Source organism: Melanotaenia boesemani, chromosome 5 (assembly GCF_017639745.1).
Source record: "Melanotaenia boesemani isolate fMelBoe1 chromosome 5, fMelBoe1.pri, whole genome shotgun sequence".
Classification (NCBI taxonomy): domain Eukaryota; kingdom Metazoa; phylum Chordata; class Actinopteri; order Atheriniformes; family Melanotaeniidae; genus Melanotaenia; species Melanotaenia boesemani.
Genome location: NC_055686.1, coordinates 34,285,723 through 34,305,094, shown reverse-complemented (window position 1 = coordinate 34,305,094; position 19,372 = coordinate 34,285,723). Strand labels below are relative to the sequence as shown.

Sequence of the window (19,372 nt, the reverse complement as noted above, 5' to 3'; positions counted from 1 at the left end):
CGATGAGAATCACAGTGATGGAGTCAGACTCAGAGATGACAGCAGAGTAAACGTCAAAGTTTCAGACAGCACATCCAGCAATGTGCAGTTTGTCAGAGACAGTCGGCTCAAAATTCTACATCCTCGGGATATAAACAGTCTGTTGAACCTGTGGAACAGTTCTACTCTAACCAAAACTGTTCAGTTTGTCAATCTAATAGTAAAGGTATTGGTTCTTTTTCTTATAATACAATACAATATACAATATAAATTATGTGCTGTGTGAAGATAAACTTTTAAGACCCTGTCCAGCACTTTGTTTGTGCTGCAGTAGCTATTGGCTGACCTCTCCTCATAGTTTGCTCATAGTTCGACTTTGCAAATAGTCAGGTCTACTTGGAACATGCAAGCTGAATAATATGGAAAAAAATCTAATTGCTCTATATTCTAATGGCTTCACTACCAACTACATGATGCAACCTGAAGTTTCCTCTTGAACTGTTTAGTAAAAACAGGCTGGTGTTATTCGTCTTATTTACATTACACACACACAGAGACAGGTGTGTGCATGCGCAGGAGTGCACTCTCCAACCTGCAGATGGAGATAGCATATCGGAAAAGGTGTCATTTCACTGAAAATCAGACAGAAATCCAGTTTTTTAAACTTTCCTGGGGAGGTGAAGATGCTGAGATCTTCATGTCCATGACGGAGATGCAGCTGAACAAGCCGAATCTACGGCATTGTGGGAATTTCAGTCATTTTACGGCTTAAAATTGATCCAGTATAACATTAACATGTTATCTGATATTTGAACTTTAAGAACATTTAGAGCAAATCCATTCAGTAAAACCCACTTTATTCACTTGATCAGGACATTACAAAAGTTGGACTGTTTTCTGTCCTCCATGTTTTTTTTGTTATTGTTTTTTTTTTGTTTGTTTTTTTTGTCTCAGCATTTCAGTCATTTATGAAAAATTAGTCTGTGATGAGGTTTGAAGACGTGACTTCACATGATGTTTAATTTAAATATGGAGCCGACCTCGTCTTCACCTCATCTTATTGAAGTGTTGAACCCTCTCACCAGCAGAAGGGAGTCATGCACACTTTCTCCGCAGTTTTGCACAAACGTGCAGTTATTCTGCCCTCTCTGGGCTCCCGCGACCGACATTAGCTAGGTTAAAACCTGTCATTTTAACAAAGGTTTCAAAAGAAATCTTCCACTGGATCTGTGCACATAGTAATTCTCAGCCACTGATCTTCATCACACTTTGGACATGACCCACAAAATCTGGCAAATCATAAAATTATCAGCATGAAACAAGCAAATGAAACAAAGTTAGTGCATCATGCTGATAATCTCCATGAAAACTGACATTAAAAGATTTGTCTACCACAGTCTGCACTGATAACTGAAACCTGAACCCTGAAAAAAAGCCAAAACAGCAAAGATGGTCTGACCATTTCAGCTAATATTCATTAATGATCCTTTTCCTGAGATTTTGTTTATGGTTTAACATTTGAGGGTGGTCCAAACAGTCCTTCTCAATTCTGATTGTCCTTGACAGACCTTCTGTTATGGAATAAACCTTATCCAGAATATAAATGAGCAGACACAGGCAACTAAATAAATCCAGATTGGCTTAATTTATTGGTTGTCCTGTAAAATAATTATGATTAATATTTTCCACTACAGTCAGTTTGGTTTCTGTTAAACTGCTCTTCATTTTTTCCAGAATCTCAGCCTGAGAAGACTTTAAAAGGAAATGCTCAGCCATGTTGGTACACCTCATATTCACCTTCGTGATGTGCATATTAAAACAGCACAGTATTGTCAGGTTAGCTGCATTAAAGTTTATTTTTAGCATCCCACTGTGGAGCCTCTGCATTGTTTCCTTTTCTGCTGCAGAATTCTGAAATCAGCTGATGCCGGCGCTGTGACAAGCTGCACTCTAAACAGTAACTGAATATGTGGCTGCTTTGCATCTTTACTCTCACTCACAGGCACGCATCAATCAGGCAAAAGTAAAGCATGTAGCGAGGGCGAGAGCTGTACAGGGAGATGGCGGGAGCGAGCGAGATGGAAGTAACAGTCGGGGAGCCGGAGATCACAACGCCTGGCCTCGTCTTTTTCATGTAAAACAACCGATGATCATGACAGCACGTTTATTGAAAACCACTGAGGAATATGTAGAGTTTAGATGTACCAAACCTCAAAGTAAAGCTGTTTTCTTTCCTCTTTTCTCCGCTTTCCTCCTACACATGCTCTCCACCAACGCCACACCTCCCGTTAACCAGTGCACTAATTGCCATCAACATGAGCCCACATTCAGCCCACTTTTTCTTTTATTTTTTTCTTTAATTTCCATAAAAAGTAATAACTGTCTGGCAGAGTTCATGTCTGTCAACACATGGTAATTTATGTTTTACTGCTTCCAGTCACCCGGTGTGTGTAGTGTGGACGTTAATGGTGGAATGTGCAAGTACATCATTCCTGATCCAGAGTGGCACAGATGCCTTTCAACTTCAGACAGGGCTCAGTTAAAAGTCTGGGATTCAGCTCCAAGATAAAATATGAGAACTACCGTTTCTTTAAAAGACACATGGTCCCTTAAAAATAACCAGAACATACTTTGACCTTTAACCTTAATGTATTTGAGAAATGCTACTTATTAATGCTGCGTCATGCTGACACTAATTAATGTAGATCTTTCACAGCATTTGAGAAACTTCTTAACCCTGTTATCTGGAGGTATTGCAACTGAGATGTCAAAGTCTTTCTATAATTGATTAATTAAACGAGTACAAGATTTAAGGGTACTTTCTAAGTATCTGTCAAACAGTGCCAGTCAAAAGTTTGGACACCCTGAGTTAATCAAAATAATTTGTTAAGTGTGTCCAGACTGGAAACTGCAGGAGATCATTAAAAAATGACTGCCCTTCATGACTAATATGCTGTTAATTGTGGAATTTAAATCATGTGTACTTAAACATGCATATATATGTATAATGGTCTGGTAAATTTGACAATCAGTCTATCTACGTCCTAAACTTCACCATGATCTACAGATACAGTCCAAAATAATCAATTTGCAAAACATAAATATAATCTAAATGTAATGTAATCATTGTCTCAATATGTGATGGCCTTGTTTTAACAACCTTCCCAGCTGGGATTAATAAAATATAACCAGAAAAAAAATAATAATAATAATAAAAAAAAAAGTGATTTTACCGGTTAGGGGCACTGGTAGCTTAGTGGTTGCAGAGTTGGGCTTGGGCATGGCGAACCTGGGTTCAAGTCCCTTGGTTGGCAACTGAGGTGAACCACCTTCGGCCCCTGAGCAAGGCTCTTAACCCCCAACTGCTCCCCAGGTGCAGACTGGCCTGGCAGCCCACTGCTCCTAGTGTAACTAGGATGGGTTGAAGTGTAATTGCCCTTCTTGGAACAATAATAATATAATTATTATATAAAATAACAAGAACCTGGTAGTAGTGACTTACAAACACAACAAGGTTGTGCCAATTTACAAACCTGTCAGCCAGGAAAAAATATAAGAAACACCAGAGCCAAAGATGACAACCCGACAAATGCTCTGTGTGGAGCCACCTCCAGAAAGAAGCATCCAACAGAAGGTCCAGCAACAATTAAGCAGTCAGTGGCTAGCTTGAAGTTGATTTTAGAGGTGAAGCTCATATAGCGGACCCCATCTCCAAGATACAAGCTTCCCACTCCATGTAAGCGAACTGCGCACTCAGTGAGTGTAGTTAAGCTGCTCCTCTCCACAGATTCATGGACAGAACTTGCAACCGTCATATGTAACCATCACATCATTAAATACTCAACTGGAAAATGTACAGTGCTGTTCCACAGGCCAAAGCCATGCCAGAGCAGCATACCACTGGAAACCTGGTAAATGTGCTCTGCATTGAACTCTGGAGACTAAGTGGAAAAGTAACAGCAGGTGTACATGACAAAGCCGGCAACCTGGTGTTAGCCAACTCCAAACACCTGGTATTTGAAGAATAGTTTAATCATTTTCAGCAATTCAAACGGTATCTTTGCTTGAAATACCAGTCCCTAAAGGGTGTCTCAGCGAGCCCACGAGGACAGGCTGAGGGGGGAGGGGTTCATATTGGTATTTTTGCTCCTTTGCAGCAAAAGAAGCAAGTTAAGATGGTTTTGGTGAATCTGGTCAAAATATCGTCCATGATTCGCAGGGGTGGTGTTACAGACATGTACCACAAAGAGGCTTCAGAGTAGACCCTGGACTTACTGGAGAGCTTATATCTCAGCTAGTTTGTTAATGACCTAGTGTACTCCAGAAGAGGAGAGGGAAGTCTCAGGATCTCTACTCACCCATCTCTGGACCACAGAAACAATGGTTTGAAAGACTTTATCTCTCAAGATATCAATGAAAGGGAATCTAGAACTAAAAGACATTTCAAAGTCTAAATGAGTCACTGTGAGGGTGAAATAGTGGACAAACCCTGCAGTGATGCATTTAATTTAAGAGGCATCTTTCTTACAGCTCCGAATAGCTGAATGCAGGCAGGGGCATACGTCTCATACCTCCCTCTGAAAACACAGAACACTGAAGATATGGTTTTCATAGTTACTAAAACTTATATTTACTTATTAAAAAATAATTAAAATGACTAAATTAACTACTTAAAAGAAGTTTTCCCTCTTATTTAATGTTCATACTCCAAATAACTGATGGGATAAAAAGTATTCATTTTCTCATCTTTAAGCGCTATCAGTAGGGCAAAATATGAGTCATGTTTATGGTTGCTACGGGAACAAGTAATAAGGAAAAAGTTACTTTCATTTGGCTCATGACAATAATTGTATGACAATAATAATTTTACTGTTTTCGCTTCAGAAGAGGTAAAAGTGCTCAGTTGAGAAGAGTTAACTTGGAGAAAAATGGTTTACTATTGCTTGTATTTCATCTCCTTACTTCACATACTTCCAGCAAACAAACTGGGATGGCTAAAACTGTACTAAGAAGATGTGAGACGTCAGAGTACTTTCAAAGTTTAGATGCAACTTCACGCATTAGAATTACCTTGAAAATTTTACCCTACAGTATTTGATGGTTGGATCTTTTTATGCCATTCAGGAAAGATTCAAGCTTTGATGTGTAAACAAATTGCTACCAGCTGTCTCACTCCATCATGTCCCAGATCCTTCAAAGGAGCCCAGGCTGTGTCACTTTTATCCTAAAGATTACTAGGACATGCTGGTGGATGAAGCACAAACATTAGCTTAAGTTCAAATCAGACCAGATCAGATGTTGTTGTCAGCTTCTTGTTTATTTAGCAACTGAAATCTTAACAGGTAACGCAAGACAGCAGCAATGGTTTTACCCCCCATGACCTTTAATTTACCAAGTGAATGGGTGAAGCTAGCAGAGAAGTAACCTAATGAAATGATTTACAAGCCTTTAACGAACAGTTCACCTTAGTTCCTTCTGAACTCAGCAAGAGGTTTACAAGTCACAAGTTTCAACAGCACACACATAAATTATTTAATGATACACATTCGCTGCACACAGTTTGCCGCGTCATGTTAAGTACAACTAATGAGGCGGATGTAACCTCATGCAAAAACAAGCAAATTTAATTTCATGGTAATGTGAGGATATATTCACACTATGGTCACAGTTACATGTTTTTTTTTTTAATTCAGAATTAATTATTCAGAATGAAATAATTTGGAATTAAAGAATTCGCTTTTGCGTTGAAGTGAGAATATTAATTCCAGATTGAGGTGTAACATTTTTAAAAATGTTCATTTCTGCTTTAGATCTGGGGGGTGGGAAGGGTTCTGACTGGACAGGGGGCACACGTGATATATTTACATCTACTGGAAGTAAACAAACTCTAGTTCCTGCTTCTTTTTATTTCATTTACAACATGGAAGACCACATAACAAGAACCATTTTCACTTGGATTTTGATTCTAGTTTTGAAGGAGCAGCTCGACACCGCACCGTCAGGACAAGGGAACGAGCATACCCAGAATGACTGGAATTAATTTAATTTAAAATCAGAATAAACCAGCCACTTACTTCAGATTTAAGTTTAATTCTGATTAGTCATTTTCATTTAGAATAAGGTGTTTCCCAGGTCATTACAAAGAGGATTTAGTCTTTGTTCTGAATAAAAGGGGAATTAAACCTCTCATGTAAACATGATCCTTTTTCTGGCATCAGAGGAAACATCAGCATGACGACATACAATTTGCTAATTTAATAAAATCCTGCACCTTTCTGAAATTCATCATTACAGATGTTTATCAAATGATGGTAACACATGTTATCTATCAAGAAATGATCAGAAAATCATCCTCAATGAACCGAGGATGAGCTGACCGTCTCAAAATAACTGGCTTGGGCTACATTTGAGAAATGTGAGGTGAGGGGCCATTCTGAATTCAGAACAGGAACCAAACCACTGGAAGACCCAGACAGGATTCCAGTGTGGGTTGCCAGGGCAACACAAGCTGGAACTCTCAACCATGACAGCTGAACTACAGAAGATGCCGAGGAGGGTACAAAACAACGGGAGTGAAGAAGACGAGGGAAAAAAATCTATTTACAGAGGCACAACTGGAAAACAAAGAAAGCATGCTGGGTTTATTTTTGCACCGTGACAAAAGGAATGAAAGTTTGGACAATGTTTAGAATGCTCAAGCAGAAGATGGCTTTCTTGTGAGCAGCAGCTTGCCAACTACTTGTTTTGGCTAATGCTTTGTAACCAGTAACCATTACACACACACACACTCACACACATTTTAAGTAATTTGAGAGCTTAAGAGCCTTTAAGAGTTGCCAGCTTGCCAAGCTATAGTAAGACAATGTGTTTGGGGGAAAAAACAGCAGTAAAATAAAATGATCTAGTTCAAGAACAGTCAATTTCTCCTGTTTTACAATCTGTAAGACTAACATGTCTTGCTGTTATGTTTTTGTTTTTTTTGTTAGTTTGTTTATTTGTTTTTTTAGCTGCATGGTAACCAGCATGACCCCATTAGATATTTAGTCATATAGGATCAGCTGCTCTATGCACCCATGGTCTTGCTAGCAAGACAGCCATGGCATCTAAACGACAAACGCTACTCACTGGAGCTGATACTAAGGCTTTGGAAGGAGATCTTATTGACAGATGAGCTCAATCATTTGAGGTTTAAGGTAGGTCATTGCTGCTATTCTCAGCATAAGTTCTGCCAGCAGACAGGACACAGATACTTTAAAGTCAAGACTAACAGCATCCAAATATGCAACTTATGCCCAGAATAAGCATGTAAATCAATCCAACTATCCTTCTTCACTGACATTAGTAGTGCATTTATCTGATTTAGTTTGGTCAACATGAACAAATGAGACGTTGAAGAAAGGATGGAGATGTAAAATCAAAGATAAAAGGGATGCATCTGCAAGAACTTTATTGTAGTACATACTTTGGGCTTTAGTTGACTTAAAGCACTTTTTTGAAAAATTCCCCCACTTAATTCTTTTGGTTGGTTATAACAACCTACTTATGTTGATTCAATTCAATTGAAATCAAGAGAATTGTAGAACCAACTTACATGAGTTTCTTCTATTTATATAAAAAAAGTGATTAAAAAGGAGTTCATCAAAGTTCATTTGTTAAATCACTTCAGCTTAACAGTCATACTTATTCAAATAATTTAGTTTCTTTCCAATAGATAATCTGAATGACTGACTCAAATGAGTACAAAGTCAACGGATTCCAATTCTGCAAAGACTCATGGGAAAATCATATTCAGCAGGAATTTAATCTTTTGTGACTCCTACCCTATAAATTTTGGTTATATGCTTTACTTCCTGTGTTATGTTTACATTTAGACAATGCTGGAATATTCTGTTCTGTTTGAATGTTAATGTTAAAGCACCTTGCATATGAAGGACAGTACAAGGAGAGAAAGCCGCCATCACCACTATTAGCCAAGGAGCTGAAACCAGTGGTGCAGACGTGGCTGTTGACAGGTCCACCTGTGATGATCCCTGTAGTACTGCATCAGGAAAAATAACTTGAAAATAACTCAATAACAAAACTCAATCATGTCAATAGCTTGAAATGACCTTGTGAGATGAGTACAGTTAATATATATTTAAATCTGCTGGGTGTGTAGGTTCTGCTGGGTGTAGGATCTGCTGGGCGTGTAGGTTCTGCCGGGCGTAGGATCTGCTGGGTGTAGGATCCACCGGGCATAGGATCTGCTGGGTGTGTAGGTTCTGCCGGGCGTAGGATCTGCTGGGTGTAGGATCCACCGGGCGTAGAATCTGCTGGGTGTGTAGGTTCTGCCGGGCGTAGGATCTGCTGGGTGTAGGATCTGCTGGGTGTAGGATCTGCTGGGTGTGTAGGTTCTGCCGGGCGTAGGATCTGCTGGGTGTAGGATCTGCTGGGTGTGTAGGTTCTGCCGGGCGTAGGATCTGCTGGGTGTAGGATCTGCTGGGTTTGTAGGTTCTGCCGGGCGTAGGATCTGCTGGGTGTAGGATCTGCTGGGTGTAGGATCTGCTGGGTGTGTAGGTTCTGCCGGGTGTAGGATCTGCTGGGTGTAGGATCTGCTAAGTGGCAAGGCTTAATCTAAACTCTTGGATGGCTCATCTGATGAAGCAAACCAATTCTAGTTCTTATTTATAGCTAGTCTATAGTTGACTGTGGTGATGACACATTTGTAATTGTAGCATAGTCAAGTATTATCATAACCTGCAAAATATGTATTTTACTGCAATGACTAATTTGACAGTAGTTAGTCTTCCAAAACCATTTACAATGCAAGCATCAGTCATCCATGACAGAGCTGATCCACAGTGTTGGAGAGACACACCCTGATGCATTGTGTTTGGGTGTGTTGTGATGGAAATGCTCAGCTGTACTTAGTAATTTGGAGCCAGTGCAGGAGTCACGTCAAACAGAGGCAGGTAAAATTTGATGATACACAGTCTGGGTTTTGGAGGATCTTTTAAAGCGGGTGAACATGAACAAAAAAAAAAAAATGCAATAACTCCTTTCACATGGGCCAACATTCCTCAGAACAACAGGGACCAAATGAACTGTGTGTTCAGTATGTGACGCATGAACAAATGCCTTTTGCATTAAGCCAAAGTGGCGAGCGTGCACGTGCATGCTACAGAGCACAGCTGATTATTCATGTGTGCACACCTGCATCAGCCACAATTTAGAATGCAAAGAAAGGAGCACACCTTATTAAAAAACATTATGGTTGCTTCTAAATACTCTATTTAAATTCAACCAATGCCATGTTTACATTACATGTATCCTGGAGGCTGATAATCCTTGGATCTGATTGGCTTGATGATGCATGCAATCTGGGGGAACTGTGTGCCTTGTGTGGGGATGATTTGAAGGAGGAGAAGATTTGGGTTATGAGTGGTATCAACTGTAACATGAAAGAAGTGTTAAGAACATTGATGTGAAAGCCATGTATAGAGAAAAGGGTAAAGAAAGGAGAACATGTCATTTTTTGATGAAAATATCTCAACAGCTGAGGTGTGGAAACTATGATGGCGTGCCAGAGAAGAGGCAGATGTGGAGGACAGAGAACCGCCTTTAACTGTACTTAATGCCACTGGTGTGAGACGCTGCTTAAGTGCAAGTAAACCACTTGGGGAGTACCAATGCCAGTGGGGAAGAAATATAAGAAACATGCAGAGCCAAACATACAGCTAGCATAACATCTGTCTATCATGACTAAAGTCATATGAGAGCAAAGCAATCACAAATCAGAAAACAACAACTAGTTTTTCACCAGATGAGTTTGATGTTTGACATGAAGAGCAAATACCAGGCTTCAACTCAAAAGATGAAAGCCAAAGACACGCTTCCCATTCATTTCGTCAAAGGTTTTCGAAGTTTGATGGAATTTATTGAGCCTGAGTTTGCACTTCCATCAAGAAAAACCATTATCACAAGACTGAAGAGACTGTGGTATAATGAGCTGCCCACAGATTCGTGGACATCACTTACAATTCAAATACAATTACAATTTCTGTTTTTTGCTTTAAATACCCCTAAAACATAAGACGTGTATTAGGACTGGATTTGGGGCTGAGACAATTTTTCCTTCAGTGTAAATGTAGCTGAGTTACCAACAAAGAACAAAGGTTTTGTCTGGGCTCAAGAAACATAAAAAATTAATAAATTAGGAGGAAACCATCAACATCCGGTTTCCTTGCAGACACCTTTGCAATTCAGCAGTCAGTTTTATAAACTAGTGCTGATCTGCCCTCTGGAAGCAACTGATGACACAAACTGAAAGAGCCACCAGTTGCAGCACTGTTAGCAGAACTGCATTTCCTATCCCTGCTAGATGCAACATTTCATCACTCTAACCTGACTTCAGGTTTTTCTTTGATGGCAAACATGAAAACAGGAGTACCGTAAGGATGTTGGCCTGTCAGTGTCAGTACTTGAGCATTTAGTTTAAGAAGATTATAATTACAGCCTTGCAGAGTAGTTATTGTTTCAGCATCTTCACGTGCTTCGTCACAGATTTAGACTTCATCAGTTAAATCTATGTCCATCTCTGTCAGCTGTCCCAGGAGGCAACAGTTTTATCACATCTGCTCCTTCTCAGCACATCTCTGCTACTGATTATTTATGTATATGTATGATGTAATATGGACAAAACTTTACAAAAACCGTAGCACTTACAGTGTGACCTTCATCATCTCACATGTTGGTCTCGAAGACAAACATGGAAATCAAAGCACACAAGCTTTAACTGTGTTTCAGCCAACCATAATAAAAAGAGATGTGATCTTATAGTATGTATGAAGATTTATAATTCATTCAGTCAGAGATCACCCCCATTTTATGTTTTTTTCCACCCAGAAGGGCTCTTAAACCATGAAGTGGCAGAAAAGACCCACAATTCCCCAGTGAAGGTTGAGGGTGTGCTGAGAGTTTAGGACTGTCAGCGCCCTTTCTGGGGGGTCATTAATCACTTAGACTACTGGTGAACCAGCCACTAGTTATCAGCAATACACACATGCACATGCTCACTAATATGTGAGAAAAAAAAAGATCAATGGGAAAAAACAAAGTCAATCCACACAAAATATAGAACGGCCGTTATATGCCGAGGGCTGTTTCCAGATGCATACATCAGGGACACACACAGTGATGCTGTTCATCACTATAGAGAGTAGATAGAAATAGATGGAAGACAAGTACAGCTCAAGGATCCCCAGGGCTAGTCAGCAACCCAGAAAGGAGAGAGACAAGCACAAAGAGAGTCCTTTCAGTGGTGAAGGCTCTTCACTCAGAAAGCTGATGTCATGTCACACAGCCTCCCCCCTTGGCAGGACATCTTCTAGAACTCTATTAAACTGAATGCAGACATGTTTTACTCTAAACTCTTTAACATGTAAACTCACAGTGTTTGGTATTTTTGGGACTTAGTGTGGAGAACATTTATAAAATTTTCTGTGCTGATGATAACAACTGGTGCAGGTTGTGTATTGATTCTGTGGAAGCCAAGTGCAACAACAATTTTTTTTTTTTTTATCATGTTATCCCAAAATCACATATTAATCATTCAGTACCTCAAGTTACAAAGCTTGTTGTCACATGATAACATGTTAATTTCTCTCTGTCAATGCATGGTGTGCCTGACACCTGACATAGTGATTATTTGTAAGAAAGGGCATGCCCCGCCACCCCCACACACACGCCCTTCCCTCTATACCAAGTTCAAATCTCTTCAGTAGCACTGCATGTGTTGAAGCCATATGCTGCCCCATAATCCTCCCAATAAGTCACTAATGAGTTGAGAAATCTGACAGTAGACTGTGAATCAAAAGCTTGTTCTGCATGTGTCTAACAGACAAAGAAACAAAATAGTTAAGAGTAAGGTAACTAATTAATGAATGTGGATATTGTACAAAAGACAGAAACATCTTTGTCCACATGAAAATGCACAGACACAATTGAAACGCTGTCAAAAGGTGGTGAACATACTTCCGAGGCCATGTTGGCTATTTAGAAGGCTGACAAAACATTTAACTGTATATTTTTATACAAACATGTAAAACATCCTGTTTACAAGACTTGCACAAGCATATTCTTGGCTCCCTTTGTCATCACCATGTAACCACACAGTTGGTGGGGCACAATCTGACGCTGCAACCCAAAACCTCTGGTTTGGGGTCTGACATGCTGTAGTTCCACGAGAGTCTGTGAGACTTTCAACAGAATCAAACATGGTGCACTACCTAAACAACTTTGGCCAATTTAATATATATTTTCTTTAGAAGTACATTGTCTCAAACAATCTGCAGCGCAGCAAAGAGGATTTAGACAGTCAAAAGGATTATGGCAAAAAGTGTTTCAACCACATCGTCATGGGAAAGCAGGATAAAGCGTTAACTCACTCCAGCTTCAAAACAACCTCAGCCACCAAGAGAAGTTGTAAGGAAGATTCACCCAGAGTGACTTTGCCATCTGGAAATGATTCTACAGATAGTCTTATCTCCTTCAATAAGAAATTATCCAGCTTTGGTGCCTGTTTGTGCCTGTTAGAAATTCTACACAGAGAGTTTCAGGCATTACAGGAGTCATAGCAAGCTACACAAATGATGGCGAACAATCTGACACTGCATCTTAAATCCTCACAATTTATTTTCAGTACCCTAAAGATGCATTTGCATGTGGACAAAAGTGGACATTACCCAGAAGGTTTCCAGAAAATATGAAAAAGCAACATCCTGGACATTTTCCTGGTAACAGGAAAGTTCCCCAACTTTATGAAAGTGTAACACAGTCGCTGGCCTTAAAGTACCCTGACATAGCTAAATCTAAACACAGGTTTTGAAGGTGTAAATATACTGTTGCAACATTAACCAGCATGGCTCAGTGGGTAGAGTGGTCATCCTGTAACCCAAGGGTTGCCGGTTTGATCCTGGCCCGGAGAGCTCATGTCAAGGTGTCCCTGAGCAAGACACTGAACCCCTACTTGCTCCTGATGGGTTGTGGTTAGTGCCTTGCATGGCAGCTTCTGCCATCCATTATATGAGTACAGACCATTTACCATTTAACCTGAAAATATTAGCATTAGTTGTGAAATTCACAGGGAATGAAAAAATATAATAAAACTAGGCTAAATAAGAACATGTATAGCCATTTGCATTACTTATTTCAAACATGGACCATTTTTAATGATAGTTAATCTCTCTTAAAAAGAAACAAATCACAATGACTTTTAAAACGCCAGGGGTAATTTGTTAACATGGAGGAGTGACTAAGCCCGTGTAGATAATGAAATTCCCTCAACCTGAAACTGTGATAAAACAAGCCTGCCACCTTTATGCCTCTTTGATATTTACTTAATGAGATGTAGCTTACACACACACTTGCTTTGTAGCATTGCATACACATTACATAATGGATAATAAGCTTAGTAATACAGACTTTCACTCATCTTTCCCTCTGAGTTGTTTCCTTTCAGCTGTTCTAAAGCTAAAATGTAGATAATGAGGATGATGAATGCAAACTCATTTTTTTCTGCTTATTTTTGTCCATGCCCTGCTTCTTACACTCACATATGCATACAGTATCTGCACTTGAAATAAACCTGTGAAGGATGCCTAAAATACCCTTATCCATCAGTGGAACGATCAAAGTTAAGTGACTGTAGCTGCATCATGGACGGAGCACACACCGAGCTATTTTGAATAACAGCACTTCTAAAACTCCATGAGCAATTCAATTTGTTGAAACACTTTGCAGATGAAACGATGGAAGTTGGCCAAACACATCAACTGCATTGATTATCCAGAGTCACAGGAAGACGTATATTTTAAGAAAACCGACATATCCAGGTGGTCTCTATCGTATATTTGACTAGCCATTAGCATGATAGATTTGACAGCGGATGTCCTCTAAGTAGTTGACCCTTTCAACACAGATCTACATTTGGAACCTCAAAGCGTCAAAAAATGATCTAATGAAATGAGGAAGGAGGCAGAGCTTCATTTCTACCTTCCATCAATCTGCATGTCGCTTAAATGTCAGCTATGGGAAATTGAATGGTACCATTTGTCTGTGTTTATTAGGCTGGGATGAACTCAGTCCTGCCGACCTTTCAGCGTACATATCCACACCAAGTTAATTGAGGATAAGTCAACCTTGGAGTTCCGACAGCAGGCAGTGGCTGAGCATGAGGATCCCTGCGGACTCATTGCCTCGATTAAAGAAAAAGAGGAGATGGAGAGGAGGAAGTTCAACACAGACAGCCCAGCCCAGAGTCCTGGGGAGAATGTCAGCATTTTATTACTCAAACACTTTATTTTAAAGGCCAAAGAGTTTGAGTTTCTCAGGTTATTACTGGGCTGTGGTGCCATGTCCTTGACAGTGACTTTCAGCTGTTTGTGTGGGCAATATTTCTAAATGAGGAGATAAGCTCAAACTGAATCTAAGAATCAGTTTTAACATCACAAATAAAATGTACGGTGCCCTCTTAGTGACTTCCATTTAAGGTAGGCTGACAAACCACAAACCTCACATTTGTTAGAGAAAAATAAAAGAATTGCAATTCCAAAAACGCTTTAGACAGATAGCAAGCTAATGTTGCTAGCTATCACTTTGTACAGATTTAACTACAGTTCTTTTAAAACAAAACGCATGGTAGGGGTCTGTCTGGTATCAACCTTTGCTCTAGAGACAAATAATGCTTCAGTGTTACATTGGTGTAGAAACCACATGAACATCGTAGCCAAAGTCGTAGCGTTTTTCTATTAATGTCCTGTTAGCTTTCTGTTAGCATGACAACTACATGCTCCAGCGATTGTGCAATGTTTTATGGCATTTTTCTTTTCTTAAATATCAGTGTCTTAAAGGTCTCATATTATACACTTTATTCCCAATCTGAGACCATTCATTAATATCTAAATGAAATATTTCCGCCATGGTATGGACAAATCGACCCTCAGTTTGAGTGCAGCGGCTTCTCTTCACCTCCCTCTTTTTAGCAGCTTCAGAAATGTGCCGTTTATGGTGGGCGGAACCCTGGTGGAGCAGCTCAGCTGTTGGCTCCGCCCATCGCATCGCCCGTCATGAGGTGATTGACAGGTTAATATATTTTCAAGCTATCAGACTAATAAGGCCGAAACGATAAAATAACTGCCAGCTCTTACCTCTCCAGCTGTGTCACGGACAGTTGGTATTGAACCTGGCTTCAGCTTCAAACGGTTGGCGAAGCCTGCTTTCCATGCCCCCATGTTGTGGAAACAGTCCTCTTTGAAATGCTGGCCACAGACATGCAAAACCTTTGGAAGTTTTCCGGGTACATTTCCTCCAAAAATAAAATTAATCCACTCAGTCCTCGTGGGTTCAGTGGATGGAAGTAAAAAAACGTTTTCGTGTTCATTTATGCAGCCACAAACAGAACAGTGCTTCTGTCGCTTAGCCATGTCCGCTAACGAGGGTTGCCGAAGAGGGAAAAACACTGGGCGCTAGGTGATTTTTAGAGGGCGGGCTTTGAGAGCCGGTAGACGGGTCCATCGCTCTGTGGGGAGTGGTTATTGTCCCTTATGACGTCATAACGTACACGCTTTCAAACAAGCTCATTTCAGCGCTTACTTCCCTAGAGGTGGAGCAGGGGGGAGAGAGAGCGCCTGAAAGAGTTTCACACTTACGGGTCTCCTACACATGCGGGGGGACCAGTATGACTGTTCCAAAACCATTAAAAAGTGAATTTTGCATAATATGGGACCTTTAATGGATAGGTGTATCTATTAAGTGTATACTGTGTCCAAGATACCGTCATGTAAAATGTAGCAGATTGGTATTGTTAGTGTTTCGTTAGCAATGTGAATATGATCACTAGCATAATCCCTGTGGATATGCTGTTTCTACTCATTTTAAAAACTTTGCTAGCTAAATTCAGTGGTCAAACACAATTTCTTCTGTCTTCCTTAATTTCTATGCTGCAACAATCCACTTACAACCAGTAAATTTAGCTTTCTTTCAACCTTATAAAGAAACCTGGTCAACATATAGAGATTTATGTGCTGCCACACAGATAAAAATTCTCACATTCACATAGTCATTGTACTCCATCAGCTCTGCACTAACAAAAATGTGTAAACTGAGATTAACTGTCCTACTAAAGATAAACAGACAATATCTGAATCTGTCCAGTAGAATCTGACCTCAGGACAGGACATGACTACATAAATCCACATGAAAAATGTCGCACTTTCACAGCTACCATCCCTGTTTTCTTTACTCTGCTCCTTAAGATTCACCAGCACATTGACACTCCTCATCAGGTCCTGATACTTGCTCCAAAGAGTAAAGAGAGTACTGCCTGCTTTTGTAACGCTGAACATTTTCATGTAAGAAATTTTTAGTTTTAGACTCATCATGCATGTATTTAACTGCACTTGTACCAACTATACTCTCACCCACAAATGGCTACGATTAGGACTTAAAAGGTTAGTGTTTTGATCATGTCAGACAAACACTGTTCGACAAGACAACATGCTGAGGATATACTCAGAATTTACAACCTTTTTAAAGCAACTACACATCAGTCAAGTCTTTTTTCTGGTGAAACTGGGCTAAAATTTAACAGCATGTCGTGTCCTTGCAAGCACTGAGTCAGACTATTTATTTGCTTAAGAAAAAAAAACTTTAAAAAGATTATAAAGGCATGCTTTTCAGGCTTTAATGTTATAAAACGAATCCATTTTGAAGCTCAAGCTTGATTTCAGCTGTGTGGAATAATGTATACATGATAGTGGCACTTCTATAAAAGTTAACATTTGCAAAATGAATAAAACTCAAATCTGATTTCAGCTTGAGCAAAACAAGACAGTTAATAGAAAAGAATTTAACTAATTTGCAATTAAATAACGTTTGCAACTCTCCTGCTGATTTTCTGAATCCTTTTTGTCTGAATTTTCTGAAACCACTGATGTTTTTTTGGCTTTAATAAAGTTCTGCAGCAGTTTAAAAGGATCTCCCACTGCTCTCAGTAACCCTATAAGATGTTATATGAAAGTGTTGCATCATTTACCAACAAGGTTCTCTTGAAAATCAAGAAAATGTTTATGTGTTTCATCACATTAGTTCATCCTTTTGAGATATGATTTTTGTTGCTGTTCTTGTTTGTTTTCTTTTGTGTTTTGTCCTGAGAGGTGGCCGTCAGTAAGGCATAAACAAAAAAAGCTCTGACTGCAAAGTGATGTCCCCACCAGACACGACTGCTTCTGTCAGTATCCACAATAACGGCCCTTGTTAACATTTAGATACTCTCGTTTGACTGGATCACCAGGAAAAGAAAAATAAATTGATTTACTTTTCAGACATAGGCATTTTTACAACTACACGATCATTTGTATCAAAGATGGAGACAACGTGCTATTTCTGTCTCTGTTGACATCACTGTTCAGTTCTGGTGGGACTCCTGTAGTCACCTACATCTGTCTGAAATCTGGCAACGATAAGGCTGTTTAATTTAATCAAAACTGCGTTTGAAACCACAAATAAACAAAGTGCTGCTAAAAGCCACGGATTAAAAAAAAGTCTATATTAGGATTTCATTCATGGCTGTGTGTCTGGATCCAACTGAGCTGTTTTGTGCGCGCTCATTGTCTGCAGACTGGCCCCGTGCGCTCTTTGACATGCTGAACTTGCGGAACGCAGTTGCACGAATGAATTTAAAGTAGAATCGAGGTCACACACTGAACATTTACTGTGTCTCATCCCCAGACAAATTAGTCTTTATATTGCTGCAATTAAAATATAATGGAAGTGAATAACCCGGGTGTCACGTTGAATTCTGTGCTGAGTAAACAAACAGTTACAAGACCCTGGGCCACCACGTGACTGCAATGAAGCGTGGGGTGGTCTGTCTGTTTTGGGCTGACGTGACGTTTATTTCAACAAAGTCTTTTAAGATCCAGTACGCATCCAGGTAGGAAAACCTGGATGCGTAAAAGCCAGCATCGTTCTGCAGCCGCCATCCACGAGAACAATAACTTGTTTCTGGTGTTTGTGCATAGAGGCTGGACTGATTGATGGTGGAGGGTGACAAAGAGAGAAATGGTGAGGATGGTGCGCGAGCCAGCGGATCGTGACGGGACGGGACGAGAAAATGAGGAGGAGGAGGGGGGTAGGCTACTTACGCTGCTGTTCTCTCCTGTCCAGTGGACCATCGCCTGGTTGTGGGTCGCATCCCCTTTAAGCACGAAGGAGCTGCTGAGCAGGGACATCTGTTTATCCCAGGACAGCGCTCTCCTTAGCCGGCGTGAACTCCCCGCACCGATCTCTTCTTCGTCCGCGTCCGTCTGTAAGCCCAGTGGGGAGCTGCTTTCTACGCCGCCCATGTTAACCGTACGATCCTCCACGGCGCGCCGAGTTAAAGCCCCGCTGTCACAGCGCACGGGTCCCGGCAGTGCCATCCAGACCGAGGCGATCAACAGAAAGATGCAAAGGTGCGCAGCGGCGGAGAGCGGTTCTTCGGGGCGCAGAGGTGCCATGCTTTGCGCCGTAGTAGCGCCCGTATCGCGGAGACTGATGGAGATACTGCTGATGCTCGTGGAAGATAGATAGGTGTATACTGTAAGCCGAGAGAGGGAGCGAGAGAGAGAGAGGGTGGGATGGAGAGAGGGGAACTGAAGCGAAGGCAGACAGTGTGAACAACGTGGACGCGTCTCTGTGCCAAGCGGGATCCGCAGGACAGCGCAGCGGTGCCATCTGCTGTCCTGCAGCTGAACCGTCATGTCACGCATCTCCGATAACTCAATGCGTCTTCATCAAGTGTCGCCGCGTTAAATTCTTCCCTTCCCAACTTTCTCCTCTTTCTTTCACTTTTAAAAATCGTTTACTCGTTATTTGCAAAACACACTCATCGACCATATTAAGATATTTTTATATTTATGACAATCATTAATGTTTTAAGCTTGGAGATGGATGAGGTCATGGAGTGGGGTTAATAAGGTGTTGCTGCTATTGTTCCCACTGATTTTCGGTTTCTCTGTAAAATGACATGCACAATATTCATCTTGTATGAGAAGTGCTGTACAATGAAAGAGTTATGGGGGAATAAAAGTTTCTGGATTCATTATAAGTGTGTTAAAGGCAACCAGCCAAAAAAAAAAAAAAAAAAAAAAAAAAAAAAAAAGACAAAGAATTTTTAAACTTTACCCAAAATTCATATTTCATACCAAAAAAAATTAATACAAATGGGTACATTTTCCTTTTCTTTTGTTGTGTAGAAGGACTCAGTTCCAGATAGTTAGTAAACAATGCATCAGTCCAAGCTCAGATCAAACATCAGACAAAGTACACAGCTGCTGTAGCAGTACTTTCTTAAACTACTTGGTTTATGCCACGT

At 40.3% G+C, this 19,372-nt stretch overlaps 1 protein-coding gene across 8 annotated transcripts in view; it reads right to left on the bottom strand.

Annotated features, from left to right (window-relative positions):
• Nucleotides 1-18,625, bottom strand: part of sorcs2 (sortilin-related VPS10 domain containing receptor 2) — a 388,660-nt gene extending 370,035 nt beyond the window's left edge. For all 8 annotated transcript variants that reach the window (XM_041984826.1, XM_041984827.1, XM_041984830.1 and 5 more), the window contains exon 1: nt 18,162-18,625. In XM_041984826.1, coding sequence (XP_041840760.1) covers nt 18,162-18,515 — 354 coding nt within the window. In that variant the 5' untranslated portion in view covers nt 18,516-18,625. The remainder of the gene's footprint in view (nt 1-18,161) is intronic.
• Between the last annotated feature and the right edge of the window lie 747 nt (nt 18,626-19,372).